The 27,165-nt window shown below is 42.2% G+C and overlaps 1 protein-coding gene across 3 annotated transcripts in view; it reads left to right on the top strand.

The window, feature by feature from the left end:
- The window catches only part of TEKT1 (tektin 1), a 32,030-nt gene that overhangs the window by 1,281 nt on the left and 3,584 nt on the right, over nucleotides 1-27,165 (top strand). For all 3 annotated transcript variants that reach the window (XM_055367314.2, XM_004058435.5, XM_019012919.4), the window contains exons 2-6: nucleotides 301-507; nucleotides 11,444-11,609; nucleotides 14,749-14,877; nucleotides 15,407-15,550; nucleotides 17,676-17,898. In XM_055367314.2, coding sequence (XP_055223289.1) covers nucleotides 318-507; nucleotides 11,444-11,609; nucleotides 14,749-14,877; nucleotides 15,407-15,550; nucleotides 17,676-17,898 — 852 coding nt within the window. In that variant the 5' untranslated portion in view covers nucleotides 301-317. The remainder of the gene's footprint in view (nucleotides 1-300; nucleotides 508-11,443; nucleotides 11,610-14,748; nucleotides 14,878-15,406; nucleotides 15,551-17,675; nucleotides 17,899-27,165) is intronic.

Raw genomic sequence — 27,165 nt, 5'->3', positions numbered from 1 at the left:
AATAATACATACTGTATTATTCCATTTCTGTTAAATTCAAAAACAGCAAAACGAATTTGTAGTGTTAAAAGTCAGGATACTGGTTACCCTGAGGGGCTTGAGGTGGAGTAACTGGGAGGAGGTTAGAGATGCTGGTAATGCTTGTTTCTTGGTTTGGGTGCCGGCTACACAGATAGATTTATTTTGTGTACAGATTACGATTTATGCAATTTTCCGTATATATGTCATCCTTGAATAAAAATTATCATAAAAAAGGACAAATTGCTTTCATTTAATCTAAAAGAGTCTGCTTTTGATCAGGAATTTGGAAACCTCAAATGGCTAAACTATTACAACCTCCGCCCAAGTTCCTGCCCTCAGAGTGGCACATTGCTAACAAGAACCAGTACCACAGAGCAGACGCTCAAAGGTCCCGATCAGAACGCCTGGTTGCAGAAAGCCAGAGGCTTGTGGATGAAATTGAAAAGACCACAAGAAAATCTCAAAGCGATGTGAACAAGAAACTAGGTAAGACAACATGCTTGGCATATTCGTGAACATGCTAGGATGAGGCTGTTGAGTTTAGCTATAGTGTCATGTTCACGTGTGGCAACAGATTATTTTTGAATATTAGAGAAAATCATGTGTATTCTCCAGGTTCTATGTTTAAGTTCACTGCCCTAAGATAGACACAAGGTAACCCAGCCTGATTTTCAGCCACCCATCATTCATTTATTTGTTGATTTGATGCACAGTTATTGAGCATCTATGGGCATCTATGTACTACACACTAGGCATACCACAGGGCATGATCAGAATCTCTGCTTTTTAGGGGCTTCTAACTTGAAGAGGATAAAGATACAAAAATTAATCATCAGAATACAGTCAGCCCTTTGTATCCATGGGTTCAGCCAGTTGTAGGTCCAAAATACTTACGAAAAAAAAACAATAAAAGATAACAATACAACAATTAAAGAATACAAATAAAAACAATACAGTTCAACAGCTATTTACATAGTATTTGCATTGTATTAGGTATTATAAGTAATCTGAAGATGATTTAAAGTATACTGGCTGGGTGTGGTAGCATGTGCTGTTAGTCCCAGCTACTTGGAGGGCTGAGGCAGTAGGATCCTGTAAGCCCAGGAGTTAGAGACCACCCTGGGTGATATAGCAAGACCCTGTTTCATAAAAAAAGAAAAAGAAAGGAAGAATGAAAGAGAGAAAGAAAGAAAGAGAAAGAAAGAAAATAAAGAGAAAAGGAAAGTATATGGGAGGATGTGCATAGGTTATATGCAAACACTACACCATTTTGTATAAAAGACTTGAGCATCCATGGATTTTGGTGTCTGTCAGGGACTCTGGAACAAATCCTCTGAGGATACCAAGGGACAGGTGTATAACCAGATAGGTGCTGGGGTAGGGGAACAAAGACAGGGGCGGAGTAGATGTGAAAAATTGGAAAAGTTTTTCTAGAGAAGAACATTTACTTGAGTCTTAAAAGGAGTCATTTTCTCTTGACAATTCCTTACTTAAAACAGTATTTATTTAAATTTCTTGAGACAGAGTCTCGCTCCATCACACAGGCCAGAGTACAGTGGCACAATCTCAGCTCACTGCAATCTCTGCCTTCCAGGTTCGAGCGCTTCTCCTGCCTCAGCCTCCTGAGTAGCTGGGATTACAGGTGTGCACCATCACACCCGGCTAATTTTTGTATTTTTGGTAGAGACGGGGTTTCATCATGTTGGCCAGGCTGGTCTTGAACTCCTGACCTCAGGTGGTCCGCCCGCCTCAGCCTCCCAAAGTCTGGGATTACAGGCACGAGCCACTGCACCCTGCCTAAAACAGTATTTAAAAGGTAGCGTTCTTTAGCAAAGATCTCAGGAAAGCACATTAAAAAAAAAAAGATAGTATCCTTAAATAATCAAAACAAAAATAAACATAAAATAAAACAAACAACCAACATCTGCTAAATGCCAAAAAGGGATTAATCAGGGGTAACCAACTCGACTATCTATAGGGACCAAGCAGGTAGCATAGGGATTGAATGTAAGGCATTAGGGTTTAGTAGGGACTGTGGAGACCTGGAGAATGTGTGCCCCATCTAAGGAGGAAGCTGCTACTCAATTTCAACCCATTGCTTCCAAGAAAGAACATGAGCCCAGTGTTGCCTGATTGTCTGATTTTTTCAAGAAAATCTGGAAAGCAGGAATTTATTCACGTTTTAAATGTTGGTAACTGACTTAATTTATTTATAACACTGGGCCAGCTGAACAAACACGTTTATGGATCAAACCTGGTCTGAGGACTGTAGTTTTCTAATTTCCAGTAAATGAAACCTTCATTCAGGTCAGCAACGTTAGATGTTAGGCTCTCCTAATAGGTTGACCCTTACATTGATACCACCCTGTAGATAGGCCTGTTCTAAATAATTGTGCAAATAGGTAGGTGTTAAAAATGAGAAGGCGCCCGGGCATGGTGGCTCATGCCTGTGATTCCAGCACTTTGGGAGGCCAACGTGGGCGGATCACAAGGTCAGGAGATTGAGACCATCCTGGCTAACATGGTGAAACCCTGTCTTTACTAAAAATAAAAAAAATTAGTGGGGCATGGTGGCATGCATCTGTAGTCCCGGTTACTCAGGAGGCTGAGGCAAGAGAATTGCTTGAACCAGGGAGGTGGAGGTTGCAGTGAGCCGAGATCTTGCCACTGCACTCCAGCCTGGGTGACAGAGTGAGACTCTGTCTCAAAACAAAAAAAAAGAAGAGAAATCATTATTCATTTTCACAATACTGTGTTTCAGTAGATATGGGGAAAAAGTGAACCTTCATTGATTCATGGAATCATTTTAAAATTAGCCATTAGGCATTAAAAGCATCAAATATGTAGGAATAAATCTAGCAAAAGATGTGCAAGTGTTTTGCACTGAAAAATCATTTTTGCAAGAAATTAAAGAAATTCTTAGTAAATGAAGGGATTTATGAGTTAATGGATTGGAAAACCTAGTATTTAAAAGTGTTGATTCCCTTCAAAAATTAATCTATATATTCAATGCAATGCCAATGAAAAGCTCAGCAGGTTTTATGGTGAAATTGGCAAACTGCTTCTAAAATTCATATGGAAATGCAAAGGGTCAAGAATAGGCACGAGGCTGAGCGTGGTGGCTCATGCCTGGCTCCCAGCACTTTGGGAGGCCGAGGTGGGTGGATCACCTGAGGTCAGGAGTTCAAGACCAGCCTGGCCAACATGGTGAAACCCTGTCTCTACTAAAAGTACAAAAAAATTAGCTGGGCGTGGTGGTGGGTGCCTGTAATCCCAGCTACTCAGGAGGCAGAGACAGGAGAATCGCTTGAACCCGGGAGGCGGAAGTTGCAGTGAGCTGAGATTGCGCCACTGCACTCCAGCCTGGGCGACAAGAGCGAGACTCCATCTCAAAAAAAAAAAAAAAAAAAAAATAGGCACAACTATCTTAAAGAAGAACACAGTTGGAAGACTTCTACCGTAGGTACTGAGAGCTGTGACAAAGCTATGGTAATTGAGACAGCAAAGTATAAGTGAGGATAGACCTGTTGACCAATGAAACATGGCAGAGTCCAGAAACAAACCCACATACATTCATTCATCTGAGTATGACAAAGCAACACTACAGTGTAATGGGCAAAAGAGAGCCTTTTCAATGAATTGCCCAATTAGATATTCATATAAAAAAATGATATCCTGGCTAGGCGCCATGGCTCACACCTGTAATCTCAGCACTTTGGGAGGCCAAGGCAGGCAGATCACAAGGTCAGGAGAGCGAGACCATCCTGGCTAACACGGTGAAACTCCATCTCTACTAAAAACACTAAAAATTAGCCGGGCGTGGTGGCGGGCGCCTGTAGTCCCAGCTACTCGGGAGGCTGAGGCAGGAGAATGGCGTGAACTCAGGAGGCGGAACTTGCAGTGACGTGAGATAGTGCCACTGCACTCCAGCCTGGGTGACAGAGCAAGACTCCGTCGCAAAAAAAAAAAAAAAATCCCAACCCCTACCTCGTATTGTCTGTCTGTCTATCTATCTATCTATCTATCTGTCTGTCTGTCTGTCTGTCTGTCTGTCTGTCTGTCTGTCTATCTATCTATCTATCTATCTATCTATCTATCTATCTATCTGCAAATCTAAGTGGAGTGCATATCTAAATGGGAAAGGTGAAACAATGACACTTATGGGAGAATATATTTATGATCTTTATGACTTGTTGAAGGCAAAGATTTCTTATTCTTAAGCAGGCCTGAAAAGAAGCATTCATAGAAAAGAAAAGCAATAAATTAGACTATATTAAAATGAAGAACTTTTGTTTAACAAAAACACCTCATCAAAAGGCTGAACAGCAATCTAAAGAGTAGGAAAAGATATTTGCAATATATATATCTGACAAATCCATATCCAAAATATATAAATAACTTTTAAGAATTCAAAAGAAAAAGGCAGATAACTCAATAAACAAATGGACAAATCTTGACAGACACCTTACAAGCGAGGACATTCAAACAGCCGATGAACACGTAAAGAGGTGCGCTAATTTTATGAGTCATCAGGGACATACAAATTAAAATCAAGTTGAGATGCCATTCTACAGCCATGGAATGGCTACAATTAAAAAGAAGGAAGAGAACAAGAAGAAAGGAGAGGAAAGAGGATGTGGAGCAACTGTTACTGTCATATTCTGCTGGTGGAAATATAAATTGCTGTAATCACTTTGGAAAGCTTTGGCAGTATTGACTACAGTTGAAGACATGCATACTTTTCACCTGGTTATTCTACCTTTAGAGTTTTATCATACAGGAATATATGTTTACCAAAGATATATGCTGCAATGGCCAAAGGAGGGCCATTTGTAATGGCCCCAAACTGGAAACTACCCACATGCTTATCAACAGTAGGATGGATAAATATGCTATACCTCACAGCAAAGAGAATGAGTGGCCTACAGCTATATACAACACTACCAATGAATCTTACAAACTTAGTAAGATGTTGAGTACAATAAATGACACACAGATGAGTACATGCCATGTTATTCTATTTATGTAAAGTAAAACAAACCAAATAAAATGAAAAATGAATCTATACCTTGGTGTGTGGAATGATAAGAACTGGAAGGGGTCATGAGAGACCTCCTGGGATGCCAGTTATATTCTGTTTCTTGAGTTGGGTCTTATATGTGTGTGTTCACTATGAAAACACATTGAATTTTATGATATGTGTACTCTTCTATAGGTTTTTCATATTTCAATAAAAAGTTAAAAATAACTTGCAAGTACCTGTGCTGGTGCTGATGATATAGACACACCACCAGACTGGTGTTTGCCCTTGGGGAGCTTGCAGTCTGAAAGTAGAGATGAGTCCAGTACAGGATACCCAGGATACGGTGTGCTTCATCCCATAAGAGGTACCAATAAAGCACCGTCAGATTGGAGGAGAGAGCACATCACTTCCAATTGGTCACATCCAATGACTACTCAATTTTCCAATCTAATGATCAGTTAGTCTTCATCCAACTTGATCTCTCTACAATACTGGATGCTCAAAACTGGATGTGTCCAGTTACTTTTAGAATTCTATGGCACAAATTTTTCCTGATTCAAATTTCCTTTCTCTCTGGCCATTTCTTCTTCTTCTCTATTATTGATGCTTCTTTCCCCATTCATTTCCTATTGGTGTTCTTTAGCGTTTTGTTCTTCGTCTTCTTAGCTTTTTCTTCTCTTCTCTCTAAGCAATCTTTCTTGATGACCTCATTAGAAATTTTATCACTATTTTCTTTGTGTTATTGGTTTGCAAATAGAAATCTTCAGCTCTAATTTCTCATGAGAACTTTTTGGGGAAATAGAGAACTACTTGCTATATATTGCCACTTAGATTCCTTCAGGCACCTCAAAATAAGTATGTCCCAAGATGAACTCATCATTGTCCTTCAAAACTTGCTTCTGCTTCTGTAGTTCCCTATCCTGGTTAATGGGATCAGAGCTCATTCATTCATTAATTCATTCACTCTTCAAATAGGTCTGACCCTGTGCTAGATGCTTAGGAGTATAAAATTGAAAAAGACTGATACATTCTACTATGTAAAAGAGATACAACACAAGTAAAAAGGCAAGTAACTAAAATTATTGTAAGTTGCTGGCCTAGATGAAGGCAATGGCAGTAAAGATGGAGAGAAAAGGTGCTCGATAATATGTATGTTGGATTTATGAATGAATTTTAACAACAAAAGTCAAGGAGATAGCTTGGACAAAATAATAAAGGCAGGATGAGTGTGACATTTATGGGGAATGAGTAGAGAGGTCCAAGTTGATGTGTAGAGTACGTGAGGAACAGCAGCATGATGAAGATGAGAGGGAGATGAAGCAGGGCCAAGCCTGAGGAAGACCTTGATTTTGGAATGTTCAGTTCATTGGGTAGCCTGTTAGAATTTAAGAAGTAACGCTAGAAATCTGGAGGTAATCACATAAAGATGGGTAAGGGGAGCCATAAGGGTAGATTAGACTACCCAAAGAATGTATCAAAAGAGAAGAAAAGGGCACATGAGTTGAAGAGGACCAAGAGAAGAGCCGAGGAACATAAGTTCAGGTGGAAGAATAAACAGATGAGACCAAGGTTATGAAAGCCAAAAGATGAGGTTTTGGCTGGGCGCAGTGGTTCACACCTGTAATCCCAGCACTTTGGGAGGCCGCTGTGGGCAGATCACGAGATCAGGAGATCAAGACCATCCTGGCTAACACGGTGAGACCTCGTCTCTACTAAAAATACAAAAAATTAGCCGGGCATGGTGGTGGGCGGCTGTAGTCCCAGCTACTTGGGAGGCTGAGGCAGGAGAATGGTGTGAACCTGGGAGGCGGAGCTTGCAGTGAGCCGAGATCGCGCCACTGCAGTCTGGCCTGGGCAAAAGAGTGAGACTCTGTCTCAAAAAAAAAAAAAAAAAAAGATGAGGTTTCACAGGCGAGGAAGTCTTCTATTGTATCAGTGGTTGTCTAAATGTCTAAGAGACTGAGAGCTGAGCCAAAATAAATTTGGACTAGTGACTTAAAGATTATTGGTGACCTTTGAGATAAGAGATGTCCAGTAGGATAGTGGAGGGTACACAGTAGAGGTGAAAGTCAGTTACAAGGTGTCAATGGGAAGATGCCCATCTACATGGTGGATTAAGCACATGCATTTGTCTTCTCTTCCTTTTAGAATTCCAACAAAATAGCAGTAAAGAATTAATAACAGTAAAGCTAACAAAATAATAATAAAGCTATGCCCCAAGCATGAGAGAGATTGAGACGCATACACAGGGAAGCACACGCATGTGCACACATACACACACACACAGAGTTAGAGAGGAAGCAACAGTAGACAAATAATGAAATCAAAATTTTAGAAAGCAAAGGTCAGCTGGTAACAGACCTAGGGACTGCAGAAAATCAGGCTGGGTAGAGAACAATAAGAAGCCAGCTGATTCATGCTGCAGAAATCTTGTAGTGCTCAAAACTGGATGCATCCAGTTACTTCTGAAGCTGGAGGGTCAGGATAGAACCAGAAACAAGATTGGTTGAAAGTCTTTATAAAGAGCTTCCTCTTCACTCTGGCTCTCCCTCACCCCAGCAGAAGGTTAAAGGTTAAAGGGTTCAATGAATGTCTACTTGGTGATTCATTCATTCCTATGTCTACATAGTAATTCTTCCAGCTGGTTCCTAAGACACTGGTAGCCAGGCTTCTACCCTCAGACAGGAGACTGGAGGACTTTTCTGTGGAGAAAGTAGAAAGTAACTGGCCCCGAAAGGAAAGATGCATAAATATTAACATTTGAGGATTCTCCTGTGAGATGCCAGGGTCTCAACTGATCACTCTGTATGATAAAGCATTCTGGTTGACAAGCACTGTCCCTCTAGACAGCATTTCCAGGTAGCACTTTAGCATCTCGGTCTAAATCAGATGATCACCAAATAATTGAGGAAAGCCACTAACATGGCAGACACCACAACAAATAATCAAAGACACAGAAACTCAGGAGACAGATAGTGCATAGAGAAAAAGAAGACATACACTATCAAATCCATCAAGAATTTAGAGAAGAGATTGCATCCTTGGAACATGCAGAGGAGTCTTTAAAAAAGAGAACATTTGGAGAACAAGTGTTCTTAGAAATTAAGAATATAAGAGCAGAAAAATCTTAAAAATCAAAAGAAGTGTTGAGAATCTCCAGAAAGTGGGAAAAAAGGACAACAAAATAACAGCAAAGAAAAGACAAGAAAATTAGGGGATCAGTCTGGGAGGCTCAATAACTAACAGGAGTTTCAGAAAGAGCGTAGAGAAAATGGAGAAGATATGGTGGCTCACACCTGGAATCCCAGCACTTTGCGAAGCCAAAATAGGAAGATCAGTTGAGACCAGGAGTTTGAGACCAGCCTTGGCAACACAGAGAGACCCTTGCCTCTACAAAAATAAGAAAATTAGGTGGGTGTGGTGGTGTGTACCTGTAGTCTCAGCTACCCAGGAGGCTGAGGTGGGAGGATCTCCTGAGCCCAGGAGTTCAAAGTTACAGTGAGCTATGGTTGTGCCACTGCACTCCAGCCTGGGTGACAGAGTGAGATCCTGTCTCTAAAAAGAAGAAGATGAGGAAGCAGGGCCCTAGGCCTGGCCCAGGAAGCATTTTTTTCTCCTAGGCCTCTTGGTCTGTGATGAGAGAGGCTGCTGTGAAGATCTCTGACATGCCCTGGAGACATTTTCCCCATTGTCTTGGCAATTAGCATTCGGCTTCTTGTTACTTATGCAAATTTCTGTAGCTGGCTTGAATTCCTTCCCCCAAAATGGGTTTTTCTTTTCTACCACATGATCAGGCTGCAAATTATTTAAACCTTTATGCTCTGCTTCCCTTTTAAACATAAGTTCCAATTTCAGATAATCTCTCTCAAATTCAAAGTTCCACAGATCTCTAGGGCAGGGGCAAAATGCTGCCAATCTCTTTGCTAAAGCATAAGAAGAGTGAACTTTGCTTCAGTTCCCAATAAGTTCCTTATCTCCATCTGAGACTACCTCAGCAGGACTTCATTGTCCATATCACTGTCAACATTTTGATCGAAACCATTCAACAAGTCTCTAGGAAATTCCAAACTTTCCCAAAACTTTGCGTCTTCTTCTGAGCCCTCCACACTGTCCCAACCTCTGCCTGTTACCCAGCTCCAAAGTCACTACCACATTTCCAGGTTATCTTTATAGCAGTGCCTCACTTCCAGTACCAATTCTCTGTATCATTCAATTTTCACACTGCTATAAAGAAATACCTGAGACTGGATAATTTATAAAGGAAAGAGGTTTAATTGACCCACAGTTCCACATGGCTAGGGAGACCTCAGGAAACTTACAATCATTGTGGAAGGCTAAGAGAAAACAAGGACCTTCTTCACATGGTGGCAGGAGAGAGAAGAGAAAATGAAGGGGGAAGAGACCCTTATAAAACTATCAGATCTCCAGAGAGCTCACTCACTATCAGGAGAGCAGCATGGGGGAAACTGCCTCACTGATCCAATTATCTCCCACCAAGTCCTTCCCTCAACAGGTGGGGATTACAGCTGGAGATGAGATTTGGGTGGGGACACAGAGCCAAACCATATCAAAGGGTATATCTGGCATGTGACACAACAATTAAATAAGTTTGACACCAGTGTGAAATTTCAGGACCCTAGGAAAATAGATTACTAAAATTTTTCAGAGTGGAAAAAACAGGTCATATACAAAGAATCAGGAATCAGAGTGGCATCAGACTTTTCAACAGAAACTCTGGAAATTAGAAGGAAATGGAGGGACACAATCACAATTCTAAATAAAAAAGAGTTACAAACTGTAACTCAGGGCACAGCCAAATAGAATGAAACGTCGAGGGTAGAATAAAGACATTTGCAGACTTGCAGGTTTTCAAAAACTTTACCTCACGTGCATCCATTTCTTAGGAAGTTACTGAAGGATATGCTTCAGCATACTGAAAGAGTAAATCAAGGAAGAGGAAGAAATACAATCCAGGAAATGGGACAGCAACAGGAGAAGAGTGAAGGGGATTCCTGGAAGCAAAGTCATAGGATGACAGCTACACAGCAAACTAGAGAGCAACTCATCCAACAGGAGGAGAAGATGCTCTAGGAGAGACATCTCCAAGGAGGAAAGAAAACTGATAGCTTACTTGATGGGTTGGAATATATTGAGGGCATATTGAGAAAAAATTAATAATATAAAGAAACTGAAGCAATCACTACGCTACCCATTTTACTATCTCATAATGTCATGTTGTAAACCTCAAATATATACAATAACATTTTTTTTTTTTAAAACAGAGTCAGCTTACAGAAGTGGAAACTGACACTACAACCAGTACATTATGACTTTAAGATTCAAATGCTGAACTACTCATTATCAATTAAATATATATATATTTAATTGTTTTCCTAGTATAATCAGTCATTTTTTACTCATGGTGCCTAATAAATCTGCCTTTAATTATCATTTAAAAAAGAAAGTGAAGCAAAAATGCCATTTTAACTCCTCCCCAAAACAGAAAATTTTGTAAGAAAAGAAATTTATTACAGTGTATGATAGGGCTCAGGTGTAAATAACATTTATATATTTACAAAATGTAAATAAATAATAAGTTTACTTATTTATTGTTTAACAAAATGGTGATACAACTATATTGGGAGACGGAAGTATGTTGTGTGAATTGGTTAAGAGCAAATCATTATCTTTCATCACAGGAAATCAACATATAATATCAAAACTGATAATGAGTGAATAGCAATATAAGCAAATGTAAGAAGTGATAAGGGGCCTGGCGCAGTGGCTGACACCTGTAATCCCAGCACTTTGGGAGGCTGAGGCAGGCGGATCACGAGGTCAGGAGATCGAGACCATCCTGGCTAACACGGTGAAACCCAGTCTCTATTAAAAAATACAAAAAATTAGCCAGGTGTGGTGGCAGATGCCTGTAGTCACAGCTACTCAGGAGGTTGAGACAGGAGAATGGTGTGAACCCAGGAGGCAGAGCTTGCAGTGAGCAGAGATTGCACCACTGCACTCCAGCCTGGGTGACACAGTGAGACTCCGTCTCAAATGGGTGGGGACAGGTCAGAGAGTTTTAATTCTTTGTGATACTATTTGACTTTTCTAACAACACACATTTATATCTTTGATAAAATTAAAAGTTATTAAAAACAGTGGGCACTGAAGAACTAGTGGGTGTAGAATGATAAATCTGATGTGGACTGTAAGAAAATATATCTTCCTTCCTTCCTGCAAATAAACATTTAAAAAGATGAAAAGATGCCCCAAATAGCACAGCACTAAGAGGAAAAGAGCATGTCACAGGTGGTTTTACAACAGTCTTCAAGTTTCTGATTCAAATGTTGGCTACCTTGGGATAGATTAACCCTGGTGTAACTTCCCCGTGTGCTTCAGAACAGAGACTCGAGGAAGTCCAGTTCTGGAAGAAGGAGTTAGAAGACAAACTTGAGCAGCTTGTGAATGTAACTGATGATCTGCTCATATATAAGATCAGATTGGAAAAAGCCCTGGAGACCTTGAAAGAGCCCTTGCACATCACTGAGACGTGCCTGGCATACAGGTAGGAGCGAAGGTCCCTCAAATGATTCACGTGTTGTGACAAATGAGACGCTGGGTAGTAAATGCCGGCTGTGCGCGATGGTGAGTTAGAACACAGCACTTGAACAGGTGTTCTTTTAGAGCCTGAAGTTATCCCAGCATGCCCCTGGTGCTGGGCAGTGCAAGGGGCACTGGACTTGGTTCATGCCTCAACTCTGCTCTTGACTAACTCAACTCAAATATGTTAGGACTAGGTTTGGCTGTGGGTGGCAGAAAACTTTAAAATAACATTGAATTTAAAGAAAACGATTTCTTTCTCTCTTACATTCAAAGAGTCTAGAGATAGTCAGTCCAGGGTTGGAATGGTGGGCCACAGTTTTAGGGTTCCAGGCTTTGTCTATCTTCTTGTTCTGCTGCACATGGCTTTCACTCCTAATGTTACCTTGTGGTTTAAGATGGCAGCTGGAGCTCCAGCCATTATGTCTACATTCCAGCAAGTAGGAGTAAGTGCGGTCTGGCATTCATCATTTCTATTTGCATCCTATTGACAGAACTTAATCACATGGCCACACCAACAGATGCTGGGAAATGATTGGTTTTACTTTGGGCAGCCAGGTGCTCAGCTAAAAAACCAGGGGTTCTGTTGCCAAGGAAGAAGGTGAGAACAGACACTACAGCTCCCAGGGGACAGTATGTCTCTCCCATGCAGAGCCACATGGAAGCACTTTGTAATCCAGACAGCACTATAGGAACATGCTTTTTATTATTATTTCCCTCCTATAAATCCAGTGAATAGAATGATCCTTTCTACTCTGGGGTGATGCTGGTTTCCAGACCTGGGTTCTGCTGCACACCTAGCTGGAGTGCCCTAACAGGTCTTCTTGCTGTTAGCATAGTCCCCTATAATCTAGTGCACCCTGCACACTGGCTGTTGAGTGAACTTTTCCAAATGCAGATTTTTCCCGGTCACCGCCATGCTTAGAATCCTTCAAACCCCAATGGCTTCAAGATAAATTTTAAGCTTCTTAGCTTAGCAAACCAAGGTTCATCATGATAGGGCCCCCAGTGACCTCTCTGGATCCATATCTTGTCCCCAATAGTGGGATGTGCTTAGGTGTGTGGAGCTACTTGCAGTGTCTTAAATGCACCATGCCCCTGTCTCCCTGGAAAGCCCTATTCCTTCCATAAGCTTAACCAGGACCCTTTGCAGGAACCAGGCAGCAGTCTCCCCAGCCAGATTTAGAAATCTATGAAGCAAAGAGAAATAGCAGCTCATCAAAGAGCTCAACACCCAGTTGGCTCAAGTCTAAGCCTAAGGATAATGATAACGTAGAGGCTGCTAAGTTTATTGAGCGTGTACTATGTGCCAGGTACTGTAGCTTATGCTTTTATAGTTCATTTGTAGTGTGCCACAATCCTATGAAGTACTAATAATTACCCCCATTTTACAGAAAAGGAAACCAAGGCACAGGTAGGTTATATAGTGGCTAAGGGCACCCAGCTAGTGAGTAGGGGAACCTCCTTTCCAAGCACTATCATGCAGGTTGAAAAAGAGCAAAACGTTGTGTAGCAGGGTCAGTTTGGGAGGAGGATGGCGTCTTGGCTAGAAGCACATGTGACACACAGTTCTGTGACACTGGGTAGATCACTTAGTCTCTCTGAAACTCAGTTTCCCCATCTGTACTTGAAAGGGTTAAGAAAGAATGTTTATATATTAATAAAGCTCAGCACAATGCCTGTCACGGAGTAAGTGCTCACTGGCAGAGGCAATATTACTATTGGTGTTATTATTATTAATAGTTATTATTACTATAAACATCTTTTAAAATTTTTTTTGAGATGGAGTTTCGCTCTTGTTGCCCAGGCTGGAGTGGAATGGTGCAGTCTCGGCCCACCGAAACCTCCACCTCCCGGGTTCAAGCGACTCTCCTGTCTCAGCCTCCTGAGTAGCTAGGATTACAGGCATGCACCACCACTCTTGGCTAATTTTGTGTTTTTAGTAGAGACGGGGTTTCTCCATGTTGGCCAGGCTGGTCTCCAACTCCCGACCTCAGGCGATCCACCTGCCTCAGCCTCGCAAAATGCTGGGATTACAGGCGTGAGTCACTGCGCCCACCCTAAAACATCTTTCTATGTTCAATTGTTTGTCTAAACACTGAGGCTGCAAATCAAAACCACAATGAGATACCATCTCATGCTAGTTACAATGGCAACCATTAAAAAGTCAGGAAACAACAGATGCTGGAGAGGATGTGGAGAAATAGGAACGCTTTTACACTGTTGGTGGGAGGGTAAATTAGTTCAACCATCGTGGAAAACAGTGTGGCGATTCCTCAAGGATCTAGAACTAGAATTACCATTTGACCCAGCAATCCCATTACTGGGTATATACCCAAAGGATTATAAATCATGCTACTATAAAGACATATGCACACGTTTGTTTATTGTGGCACTATTCACAATAGCAAAGACTTGGAACCAACCCAAATGTCCATCAGTAATAGACTGGATTAAGAAAATGTGGCACATATACACCATGGAATACTATGCAGCCATAAAAAGGATGAGTTCATGTCCTTTGCAGGGACATGGATGCAGCTGGAGACCATCATTCTGTGCAAACTATCACAAGGACAGAAAACCAAACGCATGTTCTCACTCATAGGTGGGAATTGAACAATGAGAACACTTGGACAAACGGCAGGGAACATCACACACCAGGGCCTGTCAGGGTGTGGGGGGCTGGGGGAGGGATAGCATTAGGAGAAATACATAATGTAAATGATGAGTTGATGGGTGCAGCAAACCAATGTGGCACATGTATACCTATGTATCAAACCTGCACGTTGTGCACATGTACCCTAGAACTTAAAGTATAATTTAAAAAAATACAAAGAAAAGAAAAAGAGAGAGAGAGAAAAAAGTCCATTTGGCATGTTTCAGACCAAGTGACCAGTCATCAATCAATTTTTCTTCATTGTGTTTGGATACTTTGAAGTCACATAGACACCAACTAATATCTGTCACCCACTGTGTCATCGGATGGATCGGGTGACACTCAAATCAGTCCTGCAGGTAGTTCTGAGTGTGCAGACATTAGCCAATGTTGAGTCACCTCATGTTGCACGTGTTGGCTGACTGGCTGCCTTTCCCCCTGCCAGGGAGAAGCGCATTGGCATTGACCTGGTGCACGACACAGTGGAGCATGAGCTGATAAAGGAGGCTGAGATCATCCGGGGCATTATGGCTCTGCTGACCCGTACCTTGGAGGAGGCTTCCGAGCAGATTCGGTATGACTCTTCGGCCTGCCCTCCAAATCTCCACTGGGAATTTTGAGAAAAGGCAGTGTCCACAAAAGCTGGGCTCCATGGCACAGAAAGAAAGGGGTTCAACATTCCCGCTCCCACTTTGTGTCCCCAGATCGCCCCAGCACTCAGGGTAAGAGCTGGCCACATCCCTCATACACGGCAGCCGCCCTCTGGTAAGGGTGGGGCTGGAGCTGGATTTCACCCTGGTTATAAACTGGAGGACGCTGGAACCCACTGGTGAGGCTGACCCCTCACACATAGTAGGCTGCAATGGTGACACTGGAAAATGTCACAGTAGAAGGGAGAATCTCCAAGTCCACATTTGGTTACGTTGATTTGTCACCGGGCATCAAATGGTATACGCATGAGTGTTGGGGTGATGGGTGGGGGGCAGTACCATCATCCTGCACCAGACCTAGCTGCAGCTTCACTTTCCAGGACCTCTCTGAGGACCTGTGGGTGCCACCTGGGCACTCCAGAGGCAGAAACCCAGTTTACTTTCTCCCTTCAGGATGAACCGCTCTGCCAAGTATAATCTTGAGAAGGATTTGAAGGACAAGTTTGTGGCCCTGACCATAGATGATATCTGCTTCTCGCTCAACAACAACTCACCAAACATCAGATATTCTGAGAACGCTGTGAGGATTGAGCCAAAGTGAGTGGGCCTTGCCGTCTTCCTCCTTGCGGGTGACCCAGTGCTTCTCAGACAGGCAAGACCTAGCGGCTCGTCCTTGCAGCTGGCTGAGAGCTTGGAAGTGGTGGGCTTGGGGCAAAGGCAGCGTTGAATGGTGACCTTGACATTGGGCCCAGAGGCTCCTGATTCTCCAGGTTAGGCTCACTAACTAAGAAAGTCTGACATAAAACCTTTAAACCTTTAAAGAATAAAACATTTTATTCCTTCATCTATACATGTTTTTAACAAGTAAAATAATCTAAAAATGTATAAAGAGAAAGTGAATTTTTCCCCTTTCTTTTTTTTTTTTTTGAGACAGAGTCTTTCTCTGTCACTTCGGCTGGAGTGCAGTGGCGCGATCTCGGCTCACTGCAAGCTCCGCCTCCCGGTTTCACGCCATTCTCCTGTCTCAGCCTCCCAAGTAGCTGGGACTACAGGCGTCCGCCACCATGCCCGGCTAATTTTTTGTATTTTTAGTAGAGATGGGGTTTCACCATGTTAGCCAGGATGGTCTCAATCTCCTGACCTCGTGATCTGCCCGCCTCAGCCTCCCAAAGTGCTGGGATTACAGGCGTGAGCCACCGCGCCCGGCCTCCCCTTTCTGTTTTTACATCCACTGAGATAACTGGGGTTAGCTGCATGTTCATACAAACATATGTACATGTGCACTCACACACATACGGTAAACTTTGTTTAGTTTATAAAAATGAGATTATACTATGTACCTTTTCTGCGACATCTAATTTGCATTTTTCAGTTAACATTATATCACAGCCTAACTCACTCTAATTTTTAAAACCTTCTTTTTGAAATAAAACATACATATAGAAGAGTGCACAAGTTTGAAGCATTCTCATTGTGTTAGTTATCTTTTGCTGTATACTAAATTATCCCAAAACTTTGCAGCTTAAGACAATAAACATGTATTATCTCATGGTTCCTTGGGTGGGGAAGCCAGGCCCTGTTCAACTGGGTGCCCCAGGCTCGATGTCTTCTGAGGTTGTAGTCAAGCCAGCTGCTGGGGTTGCAATCCATCTGAAGGCTTGACCCAGGTGGGGTCCAATTCCAAGCTGATTGTGGGTGATGGTGGGCCTTGCTTCCTTGCCTTGTGAATTTCACCATGGGGATGTCCCATGACATGGCAACTGATTTCTCCCATAATGAGTGATCCGAGAGAGAGAGAGAGAGAGAGAGAGAGAGAGAGAGAGAGAGAGAGAGAGAAATGGATGACAGAAGCCACAGTCTTTTTATATCCTAATCCCAGAAGTGACATCCTTCTATTTGTGAGAAGGAAGTCAATAAATTCATCCCATACTCAAGCGAGGGGAATTACACAAAGGCATGAATACCAGGAGGGGGGATCACTAAGGGCCATCTCAGAGGCTGCTTCTAATCACAAACTGAACAAAGCCTCATATCACCACCAGGTCAAGAAAGAAAACATTATCACCATCCCTATCATCCTGTCCTCTTCCAATCAATAGTCCCTCCCTCCATCCTGAAGGTAATAACTTTCCTGACTTGTAATAGGATGGTTTTGCCTGCTTTTCATTAAACAGCATTATATACTAGATGTGTGTGTGTGTGTGTGTGTGTGTGTGTGTGTGTCTGGTTTCTTCCAATTAACATTATTTTGAAGTTCATCAGTGTCATTCCAGAAGATAGTTCCTCTTCAAATGAGTAATTTATTCACTTGTTTATTTAAATCTGTATAGATGGATGGTTTCTATTTTATTCAGTGTAATCTATTACATTAGTATTTATTTTGATGCTCAAATTATCTCTAGTTGAGCAATCTCACCCAAGTTACTTCATTTTTCTGAGCTCAGTTTCCCTCATCTGTAAAATGGGGATTAGAAAAGTTAGCTCACTTGGCCGTCATGAGGATTAAATGAGATAATGTCTATAAGGTGCCAGCCCAATGCCAGAGTAGGGAGGTTGCCCAAAGTGACAGCTATTGATACTGACAGACCACTATTTGCTCTGCCTAGAGATAGGGTAACGTTCTAGGTGCTTCTGATGAGAGGAAGGTGTAGCTCGTCCCTCTCTCCCAACCCCCTTCCCCACCCCAAATATGCTGTGAATGAAAGCGTGGGGTCTGTTTCAGCTCCGTGAGTCTGGAAGACTGGTTGGACTTCTCCAGCACCAATGTGGAGAAGGCTGACAAGCAGCGGAACAACTCCCTGACGCTGAAAGCCCTGGTGGATCGAATCCTGTCCCAGACAGCCAATGATCTGCGCAAGCAGTGTGATGTGGTGGACACGGCATTCAAGAATGGGCTGAAGGATACAAAGGATGCCAGGGACAAGCTGGCTGATCATCTGGCCAAGGTGAGGTCTCTTGAGGGAGCATGGAAGAAGAGCATATTCAGGAGCTTTCACCATGGAAAACAAGAATGCCCCCTGGGCCAGACCGCTAGACTTCTGGGCTTGGGATATTGGGTTAACTTGTGGGTAAGGGTCATTCATATCTCTCCAGCTTAGCAGCAGGCTTTGCATTTTTGGGGACTGGAGCGGGACTTTGCCCCACTCTGGGCCTCCATTGTCACTCACTGCTGCAGAGAACAGAAATGCAGAGAACAGAACCCTGAGGCAGGAGACGGGAGGCTTAGGGGCTGGTTGCAGCTTTGTGCCTGGCTGTCTTCCCACTCCAGTTGCCATTCCTCTGTATGTGAAATACGGAAATGGACTACATGCTCTCACGTGTCCTTTAGGACTCTGAGGTTACAGGAGTTGATGCAGCCAGTTTTTCCAAACCCAGTTGGAGCTTTAGGACTCTAGCTGGTCGTTTCTCCTGGTTATCCAGTGTTGCGCTGGTAAACTGGCTCTCAGAGGGTGTTTTAGTCCACTTTCACACCACCGTAAAGAGCTACCCAAGACTGGGTAATTTATGAAGGAAAGAGGTTTAATTGACTCACAGTTCCACATGGCTGGGGAGGCCTCAGGAAACTTACAGTCATGGCAGAAGGTGGAGAAGCCAGCACCTTCTTCACAAGGCAGCAGGAGACAGAAAGAGTGCAGGGGAAACTCCCACTTTTAAAACCATCTGATCTCGTGAGAACTCTCTCACTGTCATGAGAACAGCATGGGGGAAGCTGCCCCCATGATCCAATTACCTCCCACCAGATTCCTCCCTCAACATGTGGGGATTACAATGCAAGATGAGATTTGGGTGGGGACACAGAGCCAAACCATATCAGAGGGGGTTAGTATTCGTACTGCAAATACAAAGTGGGAGGATTTGTACCACAGATATCGGCAAATTCTACAGATTAGGGTCCTTCCTGTAGAATTTGTCGATGTCTGTAGTACAAATACTCCCACATTGGTGGATTTCAAGCTACTCATTTCAACAGGCCACTGTCAGCCCACCCTACGCTTTACTGCTGGTGAAGCTGAAACAGAGAGGAGAAGGGCCCCAAGGCGGCACGGTGGGAGTGGAGCCCAGGCCTTCTCAGCCCCTGAATCCCTGTCCTGTTGCCACATCCTGAACACTCCCTCCCAGAGCTCAGAGTCCAGTTGTGGACAAGATTTATTTCTGTGATGTGCAGGAGAAACCAGAGTATCATCGAGGGTGAAACTGCAATATTCAGCAAACCGAGAGGTAGACGAGCCTAGTGGAAATGGGTAGACGTCAGAGCAAGACATCTTGGGTTTGAACTGTGGCTTCAACACTTGCTGTGTGACCTTAGGGAGATCCTGAAGATCCTTAGTTTCCACCTTGATAAAATGGGGAGAAACAATAGTCTTCCCCAGCCAGGGTTAAGTTAGACAGCTCATATAAAATATTTAGAACAGTGCCTGGCATGTATACATTTCACACACACACACACACACACACACACACACACACACACATTTTGCATATATGATTAACATATAATATCATACATATAAATAATAAAAATAGTTGATTGATGATGATGATGATGATAGCCAAGGAATAATCCAGAGACTTCCTGGTGGAATAAGAACTTAGTATAGGCCTTGAAAGATGGATCTCAGATAGGACAGAAGAGAGGATGGGAGAGCACTGAGAACAGAAGAGAGGAAGAGAAGAGGCTAAGGAGCAGAAACAAAGACATACTGGTAATAAAACAATAAAATAAGATGTCACGGCTGGGCGTGGTGGATCATGCCTGTAATCCCAGCACTTTGGGAGGCCAAGGTGGGTGGATCACCTGAGAGGTCAGGAGTTCACGACTAGCCTGGGCAACAGGGTGAAACCCTGTCTCTACTAAAAATACAAAAAATTAGCCTGGTGTGGTGGCAGGCACCTGTAATCACAGCTACTCGGGAGGCTAAGGCAGGAGAATCGCTTGAACCTGGGAGACAGAGGTTGCAGTGAGCCGAGATTGTGCCATTGTGCTCCAGCCTGGGCAATAACAGCGAAACTCCATCTCAAAAAAAAATACATAAAAATAAAATAGTAAGATGTCACTGTATAGTGATACATGGTTGGAAAACTGTCAAGTTATAAACATGTCACTGTGATTTATAGTGCTCTGGGCAACAGTGCAAAGCCATGAGAACATCACATACAGTGTGTCACCATGACTTAATTCTGCCATGGTAGTTCAGAAGCAATAATAAATGAATAAGCATGGCTGTGTTTCAATACAGCTTTATTTATGGGCATTAAAAATATAATTTTATGTAATTTTCACATGATGATATTCTGCTTTGATTTTTCTTCCCAACCATTTAAAAATTAAAAATCCCTAAGACAATGAAAAGACAAACCACACACTGGGATAAAATACTTGCAAAATACATATCTGATAAAGGATTGTTATCCAAAACATACAAAGAACTCTTAAAATTCAACAATGGGAAAACAGACCAACTAAAATAATGAACAAAAGATCTAAACAGACACCTCACCAATACAGATATACAGAGGGCAAGTAAGCATACGAAAAGATGCTCAACATCCTATGTCATTAGGGAATTGCAAATTAAAACAACAACACCTTGGAACCTACAGAAAATCCAAAGCACTGACACCCCCAAATGCTGGTGAGGATGTGGAGCAACAGGAACTCTCATTCACTGATGATGAGAATGCAAAATGGTACAGCCCCTTTGGAAGAGAGGGTGGCAGTTTCTTACAAGGCTAAACATATACTCTTAGGATTCAGCAATCTCCTTCCTTGGTATTTGCCCAGATGGGCTGAAAACTTATGTTCATACAAAAACCTGCGTATGAATGTCTATAGCAGCTTTATTCATGATTGCCAAAACTTGCAAACAGCTAAGATAGGTGAATGGATGGATAAACTGTGGTACATCCAGACAATGAAATATTATTCAGCACTAAAAAGGCGTGAGCTATCAAGCCATGAAAAGACATAGAGGAACTTTAAATGCATATTGCTAAGTTAAAGAAGCTGATTTGAAACTCATACTGTATGATATGAATCATAATTCCAACTATATGACATTCTAGAAAAGACAAAACCATGGAGATGAAAAAGATCAGCGGTTGTCAGGGGTTTGGGTGGGTGGAAGAAGGAAGGAAGGATCAATGGAAGCAGCCCAGGGGTGTTCTAGGGCAGCAAAACATATTCTGTATGATATTGTAAAGGTGGATACATGTAGTTATACATCTGTCAAAACCCATAGAATTGGCTGGGCGCGGTGGCTCATGCCTGTAATCCTAGCACTTTGGGAGGCTGAGGCGGGTGGATCACCTGAGGTCAGAGGTTCAAGACCAGCTTGGCCAACACAGCGAAACCCTGTCTCTACTAAAAATACACAAATTAGCTGGCTGTGGTGGTGCCTTCCTGTAATCCCAGCTATTTGGGAGGCTGAGGCAGGAGAATTGCTTGAACCTAGGAGGCAGAGGTTGCAGTGAGCTGAGATCATGCCATTGCTATCCAGCCTGGGTGACAGAGTAAGACTCCATAAAAAACAAAAGCAAACAAACAAACAAACAAAACTCATAGATTGTACAACACAAAGAGTGAACCCTAATGTAAATTGTGGACTTTAGTTAATAATAATATACCAATATTGGCTCATCAATTATATTAATAACAAGTGTACCACACTAATGGAAGATGCTAATAATAAGGAAAACCTGGGTAGGGGGGAGAAAGCATATGGGAATTCTACTTTCTGCTCAATTTTTCTTTAAACTTAAAATGGCTCTAAAGAAATTGAAGATTATTACTTAAAAAAAATTCTTATTTCACAGTCTGTACAAAAACAGGTTGCAGACTGGATTTAGTTTATAGGCCATAGTTTGCTGATTCTTGATCTCACTCATAGCAGTAGTAGTTTTATTATAAGTGTATTGCTATCTATGTATTTTGGATGGTTAAGGTATTTGTAAAATTTAAGAGATTTGGCCTGTTTTTAAAAAATTTCTTTAAAATATATAATTAAATAATTGTTTTAGCCTTATGATTTTAGTTGAAACTTTAAATTTGAAGATAGCATTCGAATATTTAACAAAATTTAAAGCATCATCTTTTTTTACTAATTTATTAGATTGACAAATCTATTTAAGAACTCCAGAAGGTCTTATTTGTTGAGATAATTTAAATAGGGGTGGAGCCAAGATGGTCAAATAGGAACAGCTCCAGCCTACAGCTCCCAGCGTGAGTGACGCAGAAGATGGGTGATTTCTGCATTTCCAACTGAGGTACCAGGTTCATCTCACTGGGGAGTGTCGGAAAGTGGGTGCAGGACAGTGGGTGCAGTGCACCAAGCATAAGCCGAAGCAGGGTGAGGCATTGCCTCACCCGGGAAGTGCAAGGGGTCAGGGAATTCCCTTTCCTAGTCAAAGAAAGGGGTGACAGATGGCACCTGGAAAATCAGGTCACTTCCACCCTAATACTGCGCTTTTCCAATGGTCTTAGCAAACGGCACACCAGGAGATTATATCCCGCACATGGCTCGGAGGGTCCTACACCCACGGAGCCTCGCTCACTGCTAGCACAGCAGTCTGAGATCAAACTGCAAGGTGGCAGCCAGGCTGGCGGAGGGGCGCCTGTCATTGCCGAGGCTTGAGTAGGTAAACAAAGCAGCCCCGAAGCTCGAACTGGGTGGAGCCCACTGCAGCTCAAGGAGGCCTGCCTGCTTGTGTAGACTCCACCTCTGGGGGAGGGTACTGCCAAACAAAAGGCAGCAGAATCCTCTGCAGACTTAAATGTCCCTGTCTGACAGCTTTGAAGAGAGTAGTGGTTCTCCCAGCACGCAGCTGGAGATCTGAGAACTGACAGACTGCCTCCTCAAGTGGGTCCCTGACCCCCGAGTAGCCTAACTGGGAGGCACCCCCCAGTAGGGGCATACTGACACCTCACACGGCCAGGTACTCCTCTGAGACAAAACTTCCAGAGGAACAATCAGGCAGCAACATTTGCTGTTCACCAATATCCGCTGTTCTGCAGCTTCCGCTGCTGATACCCAGGCAAACAGGGTTTGGAGTGGACCTCCAGCAAACTCCAACAGAACTGCAGCTGAGGGTCCTGACTGTTAGAAGAAAAACTAACAAACAGAAAGGACATCCACACCAAAACCCTATCTGTACGTCACCATCATCAAAGACCAAAGGTAGATAAAACCACAAAGATGGGGAAAAAACAGAGCAGTAAAACTGGAAACTCTAAAAATCAGAGTGCCTCTCCTCCTCCAAATGAATGCAGCTCCTCACCAGCAACGGAACAAAGCTGGATGGAGAATGACTTTGACAAGTTGAGAGAAGAAGGCTTCAGATGATCAAACTACTCTGAGCTAAAGGAGAAAGTTCGAACCCATGGCAAAGAAGTTAAAAACCTTGAAAAGAAATTAGACGAATGGCTAACTAGAATAACCAATGCAGAGAAGTCCTTAAAGGACCTGATGGAGCTGAAATCCAAGGCACGAGAACTACGTGATGAATGCACAAGCCTCAGTAGCTGATTCGATCAACTGGAAGAAAGGGTATCAGTGATGGAAGATCAAATGAATGAAATGAAGTGAGAAGAGAAGTTTAGAGAAAAAAGAATAAAAAGAAACGAACAAAGCCTCCAAGAAATATAGGACTATGTGAAAAGACCAAATCTACGTCCGATTGGTGTACCTGAAAGTGACGGGGAGAATGGAACCAAGTTGGAAAACACTCTGCAGTATATTATCCAGGAGAACTTCCCCAATCTAGCAAGGCAGGCCAACATTCAAATTCAGGAAATACAGAGAATGCCACAAAGATACTCCTTGAGAAGAGCAACTCCAAGACACATAATTGTCAGATTCACCAAAGCTGAAATGAACGAAAAAATGTTAAGGGCAGCCAGAGAGAAAGGTTGGGTTACCCACAAAGGGAAGCCCATCAGACTAACAGCTAATCTCTCGGCAGAAACTCTACAAGCCAGAAGAGAGTGGGGGCCAATATTCAACATTCTTAAAGAAAAGAAATTTCAGCCCAGAATTTCATATCCAGCCAAACTAAGCTTTATAAGTGAAGGAAAAATAAAATCCTTTACAGACAAGCAAATGCTGAGAGATTTTGTCACCATCAGGCCTGCCTTGCAAGAGCTCCTGAAGGAAGCACTAAACATGGAAAGGAACAACTGGTACCAGCCGCTGCAAAAACATGCCAAATTGTAAAGACCATCGTGCTAGGAAGAAACTGCATCAACTAACGAGCAAAATAACCAGCTAACATCATAATGACAGGATCAAATTCACACATAACAATATTAACCTTAAATGTAAATGGGCTAAATGCTCCAATTAAAAGACTCAGACTGGCAAATTGGATAAAGAGTCAAGATCCATCAGTGTGCTGTATTCAGGAAACCCATCTCACGTGCAGAGACACACATAGGCTCAAAATAAAGGGATGGAAGAAGATCTACCAAGCCAATGGAAAACAAAAAAAGGCAGGGGTTGCAATCCTAGTCTCTGATAAAACAGACTTTAAACCAACAAAGATCAAAAGAGACAAAGGAGGGCATTACATAATGGTAAAGGGATCAATTCAACAAGAAGAGCTAACTATCCTAAATATATATGCACCCAATACAGGAGCACCCAGATTCATAAAGCAAGACCTTAGAGACCTACAAAGAGACTTAGACTCCCCACAATAATAATGGGAGACTTTAACACCCCACTGTCAACATTAGACAGATCAACGAGACAGAAAGTTAACAAGGATATCCAGGAATTGAACTCAGCTCTGCACCAAGCAGACCTAATAGACATCTACAGAACTCTCCACCCCAAATCAACAGAATATACATTCTTCTCAGCACCACACTGCACTTATTCCAAAATTGACCACATAGTTGGAAGTAAAGCACTCCTCAGCAAATGTAAAAGAAAGGACATCATAACAAACTGTCTCTCAGACCACAGTGCAATCAAACTAGAACTCAGGATTAAGAAACTCACTCAAAACTCCTCAACTACATGGAAACTGAACAACCTGCTCCTGAATGACTACTGGGTACATAACAAAATGAAGGCAGAAATAAAGATGTTCTTTGAAACCAATGAGAACAAAGACACAACATACCAGAATCTCTGGGACACGTTCAAAGCAGTGTGTAGAGGGAAATTTATAGCACTAAATGCCCACAAGAGAAAGCAGGAAAGATCTAAAATTTACACCCTAACATCACAATTAGAAGAACTAGAGAAGCAAGAGCAAACACATTCAAAAGCTAGCAGAAGGCAAGAAATAACTAAGATCAGAGCAGAACTGAAGGAAATAGAGACACAAAAAACCCTTCCAAAAAATCAATGAATCCAGGAGCTGGTTTTTTGAAAAGATCAACAAAATTGATAGACTGCTAGCAAGATGAATAAAGAAGAAAAGAGAGAAGAATCAAATAGACACAATAAAAAATGATAAGGGGGATATCACCACCGATCCCACAGACATACAAATTACCAGCAGAGAATACTATAAACACCTCTACGCAAATAAACTAGAAAATCTAGAAGAAATGGATAAATTCCTCGACACATAAACCCTCCCAAGACTAAACCAGGAAGAAGTTGAATCTCTGAATAGACCAATAACAGGCTCTGAAATTGAGGCAATAATTAATAGCTTACCAACCAAAAAAAATTCCAGGACCAGACAGATTCACAGCCGAATTCTACCAGAGGTACAAGGAGGAGCTGGTATCATTCCTTCTGAAACTATTCCAATCAATAGAAAAAGATGGAATCCTCCCTAACTCATTTTATGAGGCCAGCATCATCCTGATACCAAAGCCAGGCAGAGACACAACAAAAAAACAGAGAATTTTAGACCAATATCCCTGATGAACATCAATGCAAAAATCCTCAATAAAATACTGGCAAACCGAATCCAGCAGCACATCAAAAAGCTTATCCACCATGATCAAGTGGGCTTCATCCCTGGGATGCAAGGCTGGTTCAACATATGCAAATCAATAAACATAATCCAGCATATAAACAGAACCAATGACAAAAACCATATGATTATCTCAATAGATGCAGAAAAGGCCTTTGACAAAATTCAACAATGCTTCATGCTAAAAACTCTCAATAAATTAGGTATTGATGGGACATATCTCAAAATAATAAGAGCTATCTATAAGAAACCCAGAGCCAATATCATACTGAATGGGCAAACACTGGAAGCATTCCCTCTGAAAACTGGCACAAGACAGGGATGCCCTCTCTCACCACTCCTATTCAATATAGTGTTGGAAGTTCTGGCCAGGGCAATTAGGCAGGAGAAGGAAATAAAGGGTATTCAATTAGGAAAAGAGGAAGTCAAATTGTCCCTGTTTGCAGATGACATGATTGTGTATCTAGAAAACCCCATTGTCTCAGCCCAAAATCTCCTTAAGCTGATAAGCAACTTCAGCAAAGTCTCAGGATACAAAATCAATGTGCAAAAATCACAAGCATTCTTACACACCAATAACAGACAAACAGAGAGCCAAATCATGAGTGAACTCACATTCACAATTGCTTCAAAGAGAATAAAATACCTAGGAATCCAATTTACAAGGGACGTGAAGGACCTCTTCAAGGAGAACTACAAACCACTGCTCAATGAAATAAAAGAGGATACAAACAAATGGAGGAACATTCCATGCTCATGGGTAGGAAGAATCAATATTATGAAAATGGCCATACTGTCCAAGGTAATTTATAGATTCAATGCCATCCCCATCAAGCTACCAATGACTTTCTTCACAGAATTGGAAAAAACTACTTTAAAGTCCATATGGAACCAAAAAAGAGCCAGCATTGCCAAGTCAATCCTAAGCCAAAAGAACAAAGCTGGAGGCATCACACTACCTGACTTCAAACTATACTACAAGGCTACAGTAACCAAAACAGCATGGTACTGGTACCAAAACAGAGATGTAGACCAATGGAGCAGAACAGAGCCCTCAGAAATAATGCCGCATATCTACAACCATCTGATCTTTGACAAACCTGACAAAAACAAGCAATGGGGAAAGGATTCCCTATTTAATAAATGGTGCTGGGAAAACTGGCTAGCCATATATAGAAAGCTGAAACTGGATCCCTTCCTTACACCTTATACAAAAATTAATTCAAAGTGGATTAAAGACTTACATGTTAGACCTAAAACCATAAAAACCCTAGAAGAAA

This window comes from Gorilla gorilla, chromosome 19 (genome assembly GCF_029281585.2).
Source record: "Gorilla gorilla gorilla isolate KB3781 chromosome 19, NHGRI_mGorGor1-v2.1_pri, whole genome shotgun sequence".
Classification (NCBI taxonomy): Eukaryota; Metazoa; Chordata; class Mammalia; order Primates; family Hominidae; genus Gorilla; species Gorilla gorilla.
Note: the sequence above shows the minus strand (reverse complement) of the source record. Positions and strands in the feature narration are given on the sequence as shown.